The sequence below is a fragment of the Microcaecilia unicolor genome, chromosome 1 (genome assembly GCF_901765095.1).
Source record: "Microcaecilia unicolor chromosome 1, aMicUni1.1, whole genome shotgun sequence".
Classification (NCBI taxonomy): domain Eukaryota; kingdom Metazoa; phylum Chordata; class Amphibia; order Gymnophiona; family Siphonopidae; genus Microcaecilia; species Microcaecilia unicolor.
In genome coordinates, this window is record NC_044031.1 from 355,256,371 (window position 1) to 355,274,326 (window position 17,956).

Here is a 17,956-nt window from a genome sequence, read left to right on the forward strand (position 1 = left end):
TCGTCCCTGTGACAGAAAGCAGTTGAGAGCGCCCAAAATCGGCTTTCGATTATGCCGATTTGGGCGACCCTGGGAGAAGAACGCCCATTTGTGTCAAAAGATGGGTGCCCTTCTCTTTCGAAAATGAGTCCAATAGTTACATATCCTCTGAGCCAAGAACTTTGTGAGAACATGTAAAACTAAAATCATGATTACCAGCTTTTCATGCTTACCGAAACTGTGTAGAAGAACAAGAGAATGTAGCACTGAGATGTTTCCTGTTTTGTATTTAGGTAAAGGACAAGCATGATATAGATTCTTCCTAAAATAGGGTAAAGGAGTCCAGACACTGGTCTACATGGCAGATATTATACCAGCCTGATGCATAATCCAGAATAAAAAAGACCATTGATGTCACTGAATGTGAGGATTATATGCTCTGAAAATTTGCAATAAAAAGCAATACATTTCTCAAATTATTTTCCAATATATAAACTCCATTTCATTGTAATATTTCCCTACTAACACAAGACGCTGACCAGTACTTCTGCTTGAAAACAATCACTGCATGTTCCTTTCTTATAGAATCTAGCTTCTGCATGCCACAAGATTGATTAAAATGCTGCATCTTCATCGTACCCAACAGAGCCTGGAAATTCTTTAGAATCACCCTAATAGTGTCCAAGCCAGAATATATATGTTGAAATCATTTTTATTAATGATATCCATAGATCAAAATAATCAGACATAACTGTAGAACAATTGCAAGATGTCAACTTTACAACAAATCAGTCCTAGAAACCTACCCCACCACCCACCTTATCCCAACCCCTCCCCAATGTTCCATACATCAAAGAAATTATCAGCAATAGTATATACATTACATGGTTAGAACGCTCAAAGGTTTAGCAATTGACTGTGAGCTCTCTAGGTCAATGCTCCCCAAAATGGTTCCCAAATGGCCTGAAATTGTTGACCAGTGGCATGCTCGAAGTCTCGAATCCTTAAATGTTCCATCTGTAACTGGATTAGCATCAATGATCTCCAATGGTAAAAATGCGGGCTAGAGTTGTCCAACCAAAATATGAGGATAGTTTTTAAAGCAAGTAGAACCGACTTCCTCAGGAATGGTCGAAAACCTTTAGGGTAAGGCCTTCCAACTAGATGTATCCCAAACAACAACAAAGGGTCTCGTGGGGAAGTACATTTCCAAATACCACCAATAAACTGGATCAGCCATGACCAAAACTGTTGCACTGCGGGACAATACCAAAACATGTCCCAAAGTGACATCTCTAGCTTGACATTTAGGACAGGAGCCCTCTGCATTCATACCTGCTTGTCGGACTCTGTAAGGTGAGACATAAAGCCGAAGAGCAAATTTGTACAAAGTTTCCTGAAGGATTATGTTGTCTGTGTAGGTACGAAGTCCTAAAATAAATGCCCGCAATTGCAGTTCTGAAAGGAGACATCCCAGGTGTACCAACCATTGTGTTGAAATGTGAGCATAGTTCAACTCCTCTGTCATTTCCTGCAGGAATTTGTGATGAAAAGTTAAGGGAACCTTTAACTGCACACCCAAGGAGAGCGCTTCTGCTATCCTCAGTCAAATCTATCCAAAGAAGTGAGTGTACATAATATTGAAGCTGAAAATAAGCAAAATAGTCTTGTGGCAAAAGAGTGTACTCTCTCTGTAGATCAGCAAATCACTTTATGACTCCCTCCTCTGTAAGAACCTGCAGTAGATATATCACTCCATGCCTTGCCCATAAGGTAAATACACTATGTTCCACTCCCGGGGGAAAGGCAGGATTATTGCTGAGTGAAAGAAAGGGAGTCACAGCTGCAGAAAAGTGGTATCTTCAACAGAGCCATCTCCATACCTGATGACCAGTTCTCAATAGAGTATAAGTCATAAAGGTCTCCAAGGGCACAGCGCCCCCAATATGGATCACCATACTAAAGTGAAGATGAGGCAAAAGTTCAGTTTCCATAGATGTAATAGAAAAGGTAGTGCCATAGTACCAGTCGTTGAGATGTCGCATGCTACTGGCCACATTAAGATAATGAAAATTAAACAGGCCCATGCCCCCTAGAGACCTTGAGGTCTGCAGAATCCCCAGCGGCAGTCTAGGTCATCGACCTCACCACAGGAAGCTCTGCAGAGCCCTGTTTAATTTCCCTTCATCCCTCCTAGTTAGGAACACAAGCAACATCTGAATTAAGTACAACCATTGGGTGCAAGTAACATATTCAGTAGATGGATCCGCCCCCAAAGGGACAATGGAAATGCCTTCCAAATCTGTAGCTTTCTCAGTGCGTCCTCCAGAAGAGGACGTATATTTATGGCACATAGCCTAGACAAGTTATTAGGAATATACACCCTAAGGTATTTTATACTGTCTATTACCCAAGTAAATAGAAAAGAGCCTCTCCAATTTGTCTGAACAGTCTGTTGAAGGGGAAGAGCCACAGATTTCTGATAATTCAGTGTAAACCCCGAAAGTTCACCAAAAGCTGTAATAATCTCCAACAAATTGGGCACCGCTTCATCTGGCCGAGTTAACAAAAGCATCAGGTCATTTGCATAAGCTAAAGTTTTAATTAGCTTATCATTAAGTAAAATCCCAGGGATATTTTCTACCCTCTCAATAAGGCATATCAAGGGTTCCAGTGAAATAACAAAAAGCAGGGACAACAGAGGACACCCCTGCCTCATGCTACGTTCAATGCCAAATGGTAGAGTTTGTTCACCACTGATCGTAATCTTAGCCCTCGGTCCACAATACAGGGCACGTACAGCCTTCAAAATCCAACCATTAATCCCCACCTTCTCCCATAGTGTAAACAAATACTACTACTACTTATCACTTCTATAATGCTACAAGGCATACGCAACGCTGTACAGGCCCAATCCACCTTATCAAAGGCCTTCTCAGTGTCTCAACTGAGGGCCAAGGCAGGAAGTTTCTGCTGTTGACAATAACCAATAGCTAACAGTATTTCCTTATATTTATTACTGACTAACGTTCTCAAACAAACCCTGCTTGTGCCTCGCTGATTAAATGTGGCATATATGTAGCTAGACGATTGGCAAGAATCTTAGATAAGATTTTAATATCTACATTAATCAGTGAAAAGGACCAATAGGAGTATGGGCATATTGACACTTAAGCTTTTGTAGCTGCCTTTCCATGTGAACTATACAGGTTTGCCAGGTTTAGGTATTAATATGATCAAAGCTATGTTTTCATGATGTGGAAAAATACCAGTATAATACCTCAGTATAATCAATAACGGCTTCACAAGTGATACTTGAAGCATTTTATAGAATTCCCCAGAGTAGCCATCATCCCTGGGTGCAGTATGTGATTTCAAAATTTTTATAGTTTGCTGTAGTTCTTTACCTAAAATAGGTTAATTTAAGGCCTGGACTGCTTCCAAAAACAAAGAAGGAAGCTGGGCCTTGTCTAAAAAGGAGCAGCAAGTTGTACTGGCAGGAATTGATCCAGTTGTGTACAAGGCCTTAACATGCAAAAGAATCTGCAGCATCAGGTCTATATGGGCAGTGGCAACCCCGGTTGAGTCTTTCAACAATGGGATTGCTCTGGTGCCCCCCCTCCCCGGGCCTTCATCATATACGCTAACATCTTCCCAGACTTCTTACCAAATCCATGAGGTTTATACTTCCTATACACAAGTCCCCGACAGGTGTGTTCATGGATAAGAGTGTTTAAGGAAGTCTGTAATGTAAATAAAGGTTCTCTCTTCTGGGATGTAGGAGTATGGGCATATTGACTCTTAAGCTTTTGTAGCTGCCTTTCCATGCGAACTATACAAGACGCTATAATTTTATTTAGACAGCTCACATAGGCAATAAGATCACCACTGAGGACCACCTTTGCAGTGCTCCAAAATAACAGAAGTTGAAATTCATGTTGCACATTGGGTTCTCAAATGCTTTCCATTTGTACATGAAGTATTTAATAAACTCGGTGTTATGGACCAAATAACTAGGAAAGCGCCATCCACTGCCCAAACCAGTAGCTGAAGGAAGAATGATCTGAAATTTCACTCGGGCTCACCGGATGGAGGAGAACAACGCAGATGAAACCAAAATGTAATCCAAACAGGCAGCAGTATTGTGTGCCCGGAACATATGAGTGAAGTCTCTTCCATTAGGATGGAGCAGACGCCATGGATCAACTAAATTAAGTGCTAGAACAAAATTATGTAGTACCTTACACCCCCTCATGGCCTGCACCTGAGGTCCAACGAGTTCCCGTTCTATCTAAAGTGGGATCTAACATCACATTCATTTCCCCAGCAATCATCAGCCCCTTCTCACGATAAGGAAGTAATTTAGCAAGCAGAACAGGATAGAAGCTAACATCAAAAGGGGTGGGAGCATAAATGGATAAAATTCTTTCCCTTTTACCCAAACATTTAAGAGTAAATATCTGCCCAAAGGGTCCATAAAATTAATTCAGCCTTGTATGTCAATGTCTTACAAAACAAAATGGCCACCCCAGAAGAGGCAAAAAGTACTTCCCCTACCCACTGCTGCTGGAGTTTTTCATGTTCCACATCACTGAGTCATATTTCCTGCAGACGAACTATATCAGCATGCTGGCGCTGTGCTGCAGTCAATATATTGCCACTTTTAATGGGGGAAGTAATACCCCCCACATTCCAGGTTAGCAATCGACAATCAGATGCCTTGGGACCTCATCCAAAATTTGAGGAAAATGAAAAATGAGAGGAGAACACAAATAGGAAAATCTATGGTGCCCAGCCTCACCCTAGATTTAGGAAAATGATCCAAAAGACTCACAGAAAGTCCAACCTCTCGAAACCGAAGCAAACAGTTCCCAACTAAATAAAATATATGATAAGAGCATGGATCATCTCTTCCCATTCTAACCAATAGTACTCCAGACCACTCTAGAAACACCCCCACCACCACCACCACCACCATAACCTCTTCCCCCCCCCCCCCCCCCCCGCCATCTGTCCCATGTACCCAAAAAACAACAAAATTTCACCACAGCCCACTAGGGGAATTGCAATAAAAAGAGATCTCTCAGATGCCTAGGATTCCCCCTTCCCCCCCCCACTTACAGGGCAGATATTTCAACAGTAAACAAGAACCAAATTTCTTACCAGCTCACATTCAGGCAAAGATAATATGTCTGAAAAGAAACACATACAATGTTACTATAACTAAATACAGAATACCTATAGGAACCCAGGCCAAAGTTATTGTGATACCTAACAAACATGACTGAGCTGCTAGCATTCAAATTTGCAAAGCGTTCAAATATTCCTGGGCAGCCCATTCCGTTTCATAAGAAATCCATTTGCCATTCTCTTGTATCTTCAGTATAGCTGGATATAGGAACATTAACTGCACATGTTTCTCATATAAAGCAGTGCTGATAGGACCAAACCACTTTCTTTTCTCCTGTAATGCTAGAGAATAGTCTTGAATGATTTTGGTGTCCCATTTTTGTCTGTAGCCATGCAGAATTTTGATTTTGTGGATATAATTATGGATTTTAATAATTACCATTCACAGGCATGCCTGATCCTCTTGACGCCGGCCCATGCTGTGTGCTCTGTCTATGCAGAACGGGCCCACGCCATCAGATAATGCTAATTCTTTTGTGAGCCAAGGTTCTAATAAAGGTATCAAGTTTCTTTCAGACAAGCTTTCAGGGAGACCAACAGTACTCTATGTGATCTGTTGTCCAGATTTTCCAACTTTGCGTCCTGCAATTTAAGCTGACGTTGAAGTTACCCAAGCGAGGAGCCGTGACAGGAAGTAGAATCCTCTATATCAGACATTCTCTGCTCCAGCGCAGTGAGTGCAGTTAGCATAGGTTCCATGTTAGAGATTTGAGTGCTAACTTTATCAAGACGTGGTTCCAACACCTTATCCACTGCCATCGTTAATTGAGACAGCTGTTGGTCTGAGAAAGCTGCTTCTGCGGATATACTTGACTCCGCCATCTTGCTCTCTCTTCCACATGGTTTCTGTTGCTTTTTTTTTTTTTCACCCTTACCGGGCATGGTTTTAGGTAAAGAAACCAGGTTTCTGTCCATAAAACACTCTCATTGCCTCTGAAATTAATTTGCAGTAAAAGGATAAGTTAATTGGGGGGGGGGGGGGGGGGGATGCAGAGATCCCAGAACAGAGCTAAAACCCATCCAACTCCGTCAACGCATCATGTGATCTCTACCAGAATATATATATATAATAATTTAAATAATGAAAAAACATATTTTACCTCCAAGCAAAATAACCTCTGAACACCTGACCTCAGCTAATGAAAACTGAAACTAAAAGCCACAGTGTTTTTACAATGGCTGACTTTGTGCCATAGTTGGAGTGACAGCTGATGTTGTATCTCCACAGAGAGGCTAATTCCAAAGAAGCTTATCATCCCAAATTTACAGACTTAAATTTCTGCTAAACTTTTGTGTCAAAAGCATTTATTTGGAGCACTCTATTTACTATATAAACTACTATGCAAGATCATATTTGCAATCGCATTACACATACACACACAAAAAAATAGAATACAAAGAGTAGCTCCCCCTCCCAACTATCTTACAGTCCGTGATGGTCTAGTGGTGTAGTCAGGGCTGTTGCCCCTAGGGTTACCATTGGGCTCGTTTTCGAAAGAGAAGGGTGCCCATCTTTCGACACAAATTGGGAGATGGGCGTCCTCCCAGGGTCGCCCAAATTGGCGTAGAGGGGCATAATCGAACATCGCCGGCAATCTATTTTGGCGGCGGTGCTACAGCTGGCCGTAACCGTATTATCGAAAAAGATTGCCGGCCATCTTTTTTTCGATAATACGGTTTAGCCCGGCCAAATGCCAGAGTTCGCCGGGTTTGAGATGGCTGGTTTTGTTTTTCAGCGATAATGGAAAAAAATGCCGGCGATCTCAAACCCGGTGACATCCAAGGCATTTGGTCATGGGAGGAGCCAGCATTTGTAGTGCACTGGCCCCCCTTGACATGCCAGGACACCAACCGGGCACCCTAGGGGGCACTTCTAAAAAGTTTACAAAAAATATACAAATACCTCCCAGGTGCATAGCTCCCTTACCTTGGGTGCTGAGCCCCCCCAAATCCCTCCCCAAAACCCACTCCCCACAACTCTACACCACTACCATAGTCTGTATGGGTGAAGGGGGGCACCTACATGTGGGTACAGTGGGTTTTGGGGGGGTTGGAGGGCTCAACACTTACCACCACAAGTGTAACAGGTAGGGGGGGATGGGTCTGGGTCCACCTGCCTGAAGTCCACTGCAACCAACATAAACTGTTCCAGGGACCTGCATACTGCTGTCAGGGAGCTGGGTGTGACATTTGAGGCTGGCATACATGCTGGCAAAAAAGGTTTTTATTTTTATTGTTTTCGTGTGGGAGGGGGTTGGTGACCACTGGGGGAGTACTGGGAGGTCATCCCCCATTCCCTCCGGTGGTCATCAGGTGAGTTGGGGCACCTTTTTGAGGCTTGGTCGTGAAAATAAAAGGACCAAGTAAAAGTGGCGAAATACTGATTAACACCGCTTTTTTTTTTTCATTATCCACAAAAGCCGGCCATCTGGTAGCCACGCCCATGCCCGCCCATGTCCGCCTTTGCTTCGCTGCCAACATGCCCCCTTGAACTTTTGCCGGCTCAGCGACGGGAAAACGGCGATGGTGTCAAAAAAGCAGCTTTCGATTATACCAATTTTGCCGCTTTTGCGAGATCGCCGGCCATCTCCCGATTTATGTCGGAAGATTGCCGGCGATCACTGTCGAAAATAAGCCTGATAATCGAAAGCCGATTTTGGGCGCCCTCAACTGCTTTCCGTTGCAGGGACGATCAAAGTTCACGGGGGCGTGTCGGAAGCGTAGCGAAGGCGGGACTGGGTCGTGCTTAACTCATGGGCGTCCTCTGCCGATAATGGAAAAAAGAAGGGCGTCCCTGATGAACACTTTACTTGGTCCTTTTTTGGTGGTTTTTTTACGACCAAACCACAAAAATGTGCCCTAAATGGCCAGGTGACCGCCGGAGGGAATTGGGGATGACCTCCCCCTACTCCCCCAGTGGTCACTAACCCCCTCCCACCCTAAAAAAAAAAATATATATTTTTTCTAGCCTCTATGCCAGCCTCAAATATCATACCCCGCTCCATGACAGCAGTATACAGGTCCCTGGAGCAGTTTTAGTGAGTACTGCAGTGCACTTCAGGCAGGCGGACCCAGGCCCATCCCCCCCTACCTGTTAAACTTGTGGTGGCAAATGTGAGCCCTCCAAAACCCACCCACTGTACCCACATCTAGGTGCCCCCCTTCATCCCTAAGGGCTATGGTAGTGGTGTACAGTTGAGGGGAGTGGGTTTTGGGGGGCTCAGCACACAAGGTAAGGGAGCTTTTTCTGAAGTCCACTGCAGTGCCCCCTAGGGTGCCCAGTTGGTGTCCTGGCACGTCAGGGGGACCAGTGCACTATGAATGCTGGCTCCTTCCACGACCAAAGGGCTTGGATTTGGTCGTTTCTGAGATGGGCGTCCTCAGTTTCCATTATCGCCTACCATCTAAGGACGACCATCTCTGAGGTTGATCTAAATGTGGAGATTTGGGCGTCCCTGCCTGTATTATCGAAATGAAAGATGGCCGGCCATCTTGTTTTGATAATGTGGGTTTCCCCACTCCTTCGTGGGGCCGTCCTGCAAGGACACCCTCAGGAAAACTTGGGCGCCCCATTCGATTATGCCCCTCCTCTTTTAAGAGGACATATCCTCCTTTTGGACTTCTTCATAATATATGTCCAGGTTTAATTTTTAAGAAAATATTCTCTTTTTTTTCTGTGCCTGTGACCAACACACCTACCCACAGAATGAGAGAAACTATCTCTTGCCTATTAGTCAATCTGGACACATGTGGGTGCTAAAGAGAGAGAGAACGGCATTGCTGATCTCCTATGTTTCCCTCCTGGAAGTTTGTTTGTGCAGCACAGTTTTAAGCATGTGTCATTCAAAGACTTTCACACGTATCTCAAAAGCCAGTCAAAATTGTTGAGGGATATCCGCTTTTCTGATAAGTACATTTTGGTATAGATTCAGTCAAACTCAAATTCAGAAGTTTTTGAAAAGTAGATTATTGTCTATTGCTGTACTGTAAGGTAGTGATGGTTTGATGTGTGTTCATTTACACATATGCTATGATTAAATATTTCTTTAGCAAAGATAGCAGCCATTTTTATTTTTTGTCCTCTTTTTATAAATCTCCACAAATATGGTAATCCTAATGTCAACCCTACTCTCAAAATGGCTGCCATGACCTCTTACAGCAGTCTCACAAGATTGCCACTAAAGGTCATGACAGCCATTTTGAGAGCAGAGCCATAATGAGCAGGAGAAATTGTGGATCAGTCGTGCCCTCACTACACCTCTAGACCACCAGGGATTGTAAGATAGGCCCGAGGGGGGCACCTATATGTAAGTAGGGGGAGAGGCAACCCCTGTTCAGAGGAGGGTGGGGATTGAGGGAGACAAAGCACAAGTTTCCAGCTTCCATCAAAAACAAATGGTGAGTTTTGGCCTATACTGACACCATGGCTATAGCCTTTCAGCTGAAACTGAAACCAGGCAAAAAAAGGATTTTAGGCCAGTTTCGGCACCATAACCAAAACTGAAATTTGGTTGGCCTCTAGTTCTTGATCTAATTCTTTAGTCACCCAAATCAAGAAAAAAAAATTGAGGTGATTGTTCTTGAATCTTGCAACCCACTGGCTTATAAATAGTTCACTATCTTTTCCTTCAGTAATGTCTCCATAATTTCCAGCCTTCTCTTAGTTATCACTCTTCTTCAGTCCACTGGAACCATTCCCATCTCAAAAGATCAATTGAACACACCCTTCAGTGGATGCACCAGATCGTCTCTGGGCTTTTTTAGTCTCCTGGGATGTGTTTCATGTGGCCTCATGGCTTTGCCCACTTTCAGTTTTCCTCAACAATCTTTCTCTTAAACACTGTGATATGTACTCCATTCTCATTTGTACATTTGTTAGTCATCTGTGGGCTTTCTCTAGGGTCTTCCATGAACATGAAACAAAATTATTTGTTTAGCATTTCTCCCTTTTCCTTGTCACATTCCACACATTGCTCGTTAGCATTTTTTAGTCTTACATTCCACCTCTGGCCTTGCTTCTTTCCCTGAAAACATCTTGTCACCTTGTCCTCATCTCTTTCAGCTTTACCAAGTATTCTTCTTAGTGTTCCTCTTTATCAAATTCATTGTTCTATTTGAATGATACTCTTTTTGCATTTATCTTTTCAGCCACAGCCTTACAGAACCATACTGGTTTGATTTTCCTTTTGTCAGGGCTGCCAAAGGGGAGCAAAATTCCCCAGGCCCAGTCTCCAAGGGGGACCCGGCGATAGGGTCTCGCTGTCTCCTGCTCCTGGGAGTCGGGATGGGGTTATCGTGTAACGCGATAACCTGGTCCCGGCACACAGGAGCAGGAGAAAGACAGACCCCGGCATTGGGCCCCATTTAGAGGCCAGGGGGGAGCAGACACACTGATGCAGGAAGGTAGGGGGGGGGCGGGGGCGGCCTGAGTGAGCAAGCGAACGAGGAGTGGCAGCAGCAGCTGCGTGTGTCCCAAGTTGAGGGGGGCAGCGGCTGTGGAAGCCCTGCCCTGGGCTCAGCTCTGTCTCTCGGCGGCCCTGCCTTTTATGTGTATTTACTTTCTTCACATACTGATTTGTGGCCACTATTGCAGCTCCTTTTAGTGCAGCCCACTGTTTTCTGTTTCCTTACCTCCTCTCACCCTGACAGCTCTTTCTTAAATCACTCCCCTGCATTACGAAAGTCAATGTTTTTGAAATCCAGGACTAAGCTCTGCCTTAGCTATAATATGAAGTCATACTGTCTGATGTTCGGTGGAGTTTAAGTACGAGGCCCATTTTCCCTTATAGGTTCTATCACTATATATTTGATAAACATTCTTTGAAAGGCATTCACATGCTTCTTCCAGATTCTGCAGATGGGATAGTCCAATCCACATTTGGCAGACGAAAGTCTCCTAGCAACTCCAGCTCTTCCTTTAGTCCCACTTTTTAGATCTTCAGCCAGTTCCTTTTAGATCTGTCCAGTTCCTCTGTGTGCTTTGGAGGTTTATAGTTAGAGCTCAGGAATAGGATAAAGATATTTCTAAGTTTAGGACTTTGATTAGGAATGCTTAGATAGTGAGTAATCATCAGTATTGTGAAAGAGGTGGTTGAGGAGTAAAGTCTGGAGATTTGATTGCTGAGATGGCTGAGATGGACATATGAGGGAGGAGTGTGGGTTCTGCTATTGCTTAATAATTTATTTATTGTATGCTGGCAATATTATCTGCCTTGAAAATATATGTGATGATGGTGTCAGGGCTACCTTGTCGTGGGACAGTCTCAAGGGCCCACACAGAACATTTACCTTGTCTCCCAGTCCTCTCCCCTCAGCCCATGCAAAATCTTCTCCAAGGAGTCAGTTCTCTCTAGGGGGAAAGGAATTCCCTTCCAAGACCCAGGCATAGATGTCATGCTTTACCACAAGTGCTCAGAGACTGATATGGGATGTTCTAACTAAATTTACTGGCAACTTGTGCAAAGAATACTGAAATACTTAGCCACTATGGAATCGATTGTATAACAGGGCGCCAACATTTAGGTTCCATGTTTGCGCAGATAGTGTACCTATTCTATGAGAATACTTCCACGTAGAAGTCTTCTTCTAGAATACTAGCGTAAAACGGCATTGGTGTTCCTAAATGTAGTCAAACACATTTATGCCAGGTCTATCATAAATGGGTGCACCTAACTGTGGCATTTACATGCATAACTTACATACTCTGTATGTGACCCACATAAATATCATACCCATGACATACCCATGCCCCTCCCCTATGATTGTCCCTTTGAATTTACACACTAAGGCTTGGATTCAGTAACTGGCGCTGAAAATCCGGTGCTGAACAGTATTCTATAATGGGCCTTCACGGATGAGCGCCCCTTATAGAATAGTGCCAGCAGGGACTCATGCCTAACTTTGGGCGGAAGAGATTGTGTCAACTGAAACTAGGTGTAAATCTTGGCATGTAAGTTAGGCACAGATCCCTGGTATTTCAGCTATGCTTCTCCCATGGCCGTGTCCCCTTTTAAATTGCATGCTGTTAAGATTGCAAACGGATCTTTATAGAATAGTTCTTAAGGTGATGTGCATGCATATCCAAATTGTTGCCAATTAACGCCAGTGATTGATTGTTAGCACCCAATTATTAACACTGATTGGCTCGTTAACCAGTTTTGTTATGCCTGCATCTCAGAATAGTGCACAATTTTGTACATGGAAATTTGTGCATCATTTTAGAATTTCCTTGTAAGCCAGTGTGTTAGGCGTGCTACTTCCATTTACATGTGTAAGTGTATATACGTGAATATCAGTGTTCTATAAATTTAAGTGCGCAAAGGGCGCTTAAATGTAGGCTCTTGTTCCAGAATGAGGGGGTAAGGGGCACACACATCCAAGCGACACTTGTGTATGTGAATGTACAGAATACCTGCATGTTCATGGATAAGTGTGCCCTTATGCACATAAGTGGCAGTAAAGCAACCCAGTGTTGTTCCGTAAGGGTGCACATAAGTGGCCTAGCACATCACATGGGCGGAGCATGGGAGGGGCATAAACCAATTACGCACAGCCTTGCTGTAGTTGCATCATGTCTATGGGTGGGGAACCTGTGGATGCCTAGATATTAGGCATTGTGATACCAGTTTGTATTCTAGAATGGAATCTGGGTGCCCAGATGGCATTATACAATAGGTTCTCACTGCATGGCATTGGGACACCTAAAAGGGGCCCATGGCAGCTTAGTAAACACTGGGGGGGGGGGGGGGGGGGGGGGTAAGTTAGGACAGCAAAAAGGCTGTCCTAACTTTATTCACTGAACAACCTGGGCATTTGCATTGAATACCTGTGCTTAATTCAGTCCATGGCTGTCAGCAGTTAAAAAAAAAACACTGACTGCTCCAGGCAGAATATCAGCCAGTTAGGAATTTCGCACTGATTTTCAGCACTAGACTCATGTTAGTACTATTACTACTACTATTAAACATTTCTATAGCGCTACTAGACTTACTCAGCGCTGTACAAATTAACATGAAAAGACAGTCCCTGCTCAACAGAGCTTACAATCTAAATTGGACAGACGAACAGACAGCTAGGGGTGGGGAAATTGCAGTGGTAGGGGTGATAAGTGAGGGTGTTGAGTAAGAGAGTCATGGTTAGGAGTCGAAAGCAGTAGCAAAGAGGTGGGCTTTAAGCCTAGACTTGAAGACAGCCAGAGACTGAGCCTGACGTACTGGCTCAGGGAGTCTATTCCAGGCATAGGGAGCAGCGAGATAGAAGGAACGGAGCCGGGAGTTAGCAGTGGGGGAGAAGGGGGATGACAGGAGACATTTACCCAGTGAACGGAGTTCACGAGGAGGAGTGTAGGGAGAGATGAGAGCGGAAAGGTACTGAGGAGCTGCGGAGTGGATGCACTTGTAGGTCAAAAGGAGGAGTTTGAACTGTATGCGGAAGCGGATAGGGAGCCAGTGAAGCGACTTGAGGAGAGGGCTAACGTGAGAATAGCAACTCTGGCGGAATATAAGACGCGCAGCAGAGCTTTGGACAGATTGAAGAGGAGATAGATGGCTGAGCGGGAGACCAGCGAGAAGCAAATTGCAAATGTTAGGCTGATATATCTAGGCAAATGAGTGCATGCCTAACTTTATAAGCATAACCTTTAGAGATCTTTTTATGAAGCTGCATTAAGCAGCTAACGCAGGTTTTACGGAGTAGTACATATTAACTGGACCCACTCTAATGTGTACTGCATTACAAAGCAGCCAGTGTGGTAGAGATCTTGTGTTAGCTGCCTAGGGGTCATGGCAGTTATGAATTCCAGGATCCAGAAGGAGCACAAAAACAGAGGGGGATTGCTCCTGTCCTGGAATAACTACTCCATCAATGATCACTTCCGGGTAAGTCCCAGATGTGATGGCAGGCCTGGGAGGGAAGTCCGAGGGGTATGGGAAGGGTTTCCTTTACAGGTTGTTGGGGAGGAGGCTTTGACTCAGGGAGGGGCTTATCTGAGTGATGTGATTGGGGGTTGGGGAAGCTGATCAGGAGAATTGGGGGCTTGGTGAAGCTGACTGCTTTGAATCTAGCTGAATTTTGTCCAGATTCATTGAAAGTTTTCCAAAATGAATCCGTTGAAAATCTGAAAATTCTGTCAGTCTTGAACCAAACAGAAATTTACCTGATTTTAGTCTGACTTCAGATTTCTCCTGTGTATCTACTTGTAGGTGCATTGTACATGAATGCAATATATTACATGCTACCCACACCAGCTATGAGTTAAAAGTAATTTTTTTAACGTAAGCTGTCCCTAGCAATACTTCCTCTGCTCCATTTCAACAATTAGGGTGTGTAATAGCCACTTTGAGCATGTTAAATTGTTTGAAAATATAGTCCTAGATGAAATGTATTGCAGAATCAAAATGTGTTAACAGTACCGTGGATATTCCCTACCTAGCTGAAATTTAGAAGAAAGCCAAACCATACTGCAAACCCATTCTATTCAGATTAAATAATAGCTACACATACAGATATATAAACATACAAATACAACACAAATATTCACATATTCATAATCAGATACCCATTTACATATACATAGATCGCACATAGCTTTTCAGTACCCAGACAACACAAATCCACCAAGCTCCTACTGCATGCAGGTAATGCATCTTCTTGTTCCCTAACCAATATGTACAATTGGAAAGCAGTTCCTATATACATGGAGCACATTCCCTATACATATGAAATTATTTATCTGCAGCCAGAAAGCAGTGCTTTTCTACTGCATTATTTAAGAAGAAAACATGCAATTGGATGGAGTAACTAAAAAAGCAAGAGTTCATTTTACAATCGAATGGGTTTTTAATGCAATTATCAAAATCAGTATTTGGCTTTAGACGTGATCTTCAGTTTCAGATAGGGTTCTGTTGTAAGTGGGACTCACATGTATTGTAACTAGGCATTCAGTATGTTATTAGGTTAATGATTTAATGCTTGAAATTAGCAATATTCTAATCTGTTTTGTAAGCACTACACTTGATGTCCATGTAATAAAGAGAAATCATCATCATATTATTTTCCTAACAACACCCTTGGGGTTGGAGGTACCTTCCTCGGAGCAAGATTTATCTCCCTAGAGTGAAGCTTGGAATGTAGAAGAAATTAAACTGAATATTTGTAGAAGAGGATTCTTTGTGAGTGCAGCAGTAATAATAATATGATGAGGAAAAAAGATAATGGATTTCAGTTCTTTATTTACTAGTCAGACTGTGGGTTTCCCGCATGCTGAGGCCACTTTTAGCGTGGCTGTAAAATAGCCGCATTTCGTATTTCCCCCATTAATGGCTACATACTAATTTCCCAATTAGCATGTGGCCATTAGCGCGGGAGCCTTTACCGACACTATTTTTTAGGTGGCAAGGGCTCCCATATTAACCATACACTAATCAGCATGGGGTGATTCAGCTGCGCTAACCGATAATCGCTGGACACGCCTACACTCTGCCCCTAAGCATACCCCCAGTGCTACAAAATAAAAAGTATTTTTTAGTGTGTGAGAAGTGCGCACAGATGCCAAAACTACCACAGGATGCCTGAGTGTTGGCCACAGTAGTGATTTTTAAGCTGCAGTAAGCACTCGTTGATGCTTACTGCAGCATAGTAAAAGGGCCTCTAAATTAGAATCTGTGCAGAGTTTAGGATTTTCCTATTTCTTTCTAAACTAAAGGACCCGTTTACTAAACCGCACTAGAATTTGGCCTTAGTGCATTTTAACGCGGGACTTTCCTAAGTACTAAGGCTTGTGTGGCATAATTACAGACTTTTAAAATAATTTTTTCCTCTTGTGTGGTAATGCGAACATTAGCGTGTGGTAGCGGTAAAAATGAGGGAAACCTTACTGCCTCCTATTTAAGAGGTGGTAAGTGCCCCATGTTAAATCTGCGTTATCTAGTTAACGTGCTCTAATGCGAACACACAAACTGGATAATGGTTCCCTGCCCTTGACATGCCTCCTCTCAAAGAAATGAGAATAAAAAAATGAAATAATGCGTGCTGATAGGCAAATTACTACAAAATGTTCCCCTACAACATTTTTTCTTGTAGGCCTTCCCCCCCCCCCCCCCCCCCCCCATTTAGGGTCCCTTTTACAAAGGTGTGCTAGCATTTTTATCACATTCTAACCGTGTAGATGCCCATAGGAATATTATGGGTGTCTACATGGTTAGCGCATTCTAAATTTCAGCGAGTGCTAAAAATGCTAGTGCACCTTTGTAAAAGGTGTGCATTAGCATTTAATGCAATTTAGTAAAAATGTCCCTAAAAGATGGTATTGCCTCAAACGAAAATAGGACAGCCATCCCCCTCATCCTCCTCCTCCTCCTCCCCATACAAAAAACCCTAAACTACTTTTATTCTCTTTATCTGAAATCTGTCTTGTTGTTTAGATAAAATATACCTATTTAGACAAAGAATGAGGAATTTGTTGTTGTTGTTGACGTAAAAGAGATAGTGGAGAGACGGGCAAGTTCTGTATTAATACAGTCCATCTGTGAGCTGCAGGATTCTGTATGGAAGGCTGAGACTTTCCCTTGCAGCACCTTGGCGTCTCATTTTATTCTCTCTTTTTCTGTCTCTTCCTTGATTTGGCTGGTTAGGGACAGGCAAGTAATGGAGAAGAAACTGAAAGGAAAAATACATGGGAAAATGTAAATGAAAAGAAGTTATTATAACTGTTATAATGAAGTGCTTTTCATTTAAATATAAGAATGTAACGCTGAAATGAACTTGTGATCCTGAAATGCATTTTTAATGAGCTTCCTTTTTGATTTTGCTGCTTCAGTGGCATATTTTAAAGACCCTTTGAAAAAAAAATCCACATTAAGAAAAAAACATCAAATGCCACAAGATGCAGAATTGGATATTGGTTTATTCCAGAACTGCTGATCAGGAAGAGTAGCTCTTCAACACAAAATGTTGCAGTCACTTTATTTAAATGAGTTTGAATTTGCATTGTGATGTGCCATTCTGATTTAGAAGAAAAAAAAATTAGATTTTCAGATCAAATTGACCCAGCCGGTGAAGCGTTAAGAAACTGGCAGGTTTAGTCTGAAAGCCTCATGTTATATCAGACCTGCAGCCGGTGGAAGCCAGCGAGCACAAGTGGGAAAACAAATTTCTTTCTGAAGTCTTCCTCTTGCTTATTTGTGTCAGACTCTGTCCTCACATATTCTTTCCTCTGCCCCTTTTTCCTTGCAGGGGAACGCCCTTTCCAGTGCAATCAGTGCGGGGCCTCCTTTACTCAGAAAGGCAACCTCCTTCGCCATATAAAGCTGCACTCTGGTGAGAAGCCCTTCAAGTGTCACCTATGCAGCTATGCGTGCCGGCGTAGGGACGCACTCACAGGTCACCTGAGAACTCACTCTGGTAGGTTTCACCACAGTGCTGCTAGCCTCACATATGTCTGGCTACCTAGGTATGCCTAGTCCTGGACGCACTGGTGCAGTAATTTATAACAGATACTTAACTTGTGGCTTGGGTCCCTCAGTTTGTTGTATCACAACTTTTTTTTTGGGGGGGGGGGTGGAATATCTAGTTTTAAAAGTCTTTTATGTTTCTAGAACTAAACAACATACTGAGAGACTAAAATTATTTTTTTAAAGTATTAAGTGATTGGTGCTCAGAACTGTGTAGCCTAGCCAACAGTGGACAAGCTAGCATATTACAATCATTGCACCTCCCGTGGACATTTCATAGTACTGCATTTCAGTTCTTATAAGAAAATTAGGGCCCTTTTTACTAAGGTGCGCTAGCG

At 43.2% G+C, this 17,956-nt stretch overlaps 1 protein-coding gene across 1 annotated transcript in view; it reads left to right on the forward strand.

The window, feature by feature from the left end:
- IKZF1 (IKAROS family zinc finger 1) overlaps positions 1 to 17,956 on the forward strand; it is a 423,181-nt gene that overhangs the window by 288,372 nt on the left and 116,853 nt on the right. The window contains 1 exon segment of the mRNA XM_030209530.1: positions 17,401 to 17,568. Within this exon segment, the coding sequence (XP_030065390.1) occupies positions 17,401 to 17,568 (168 nt within the window).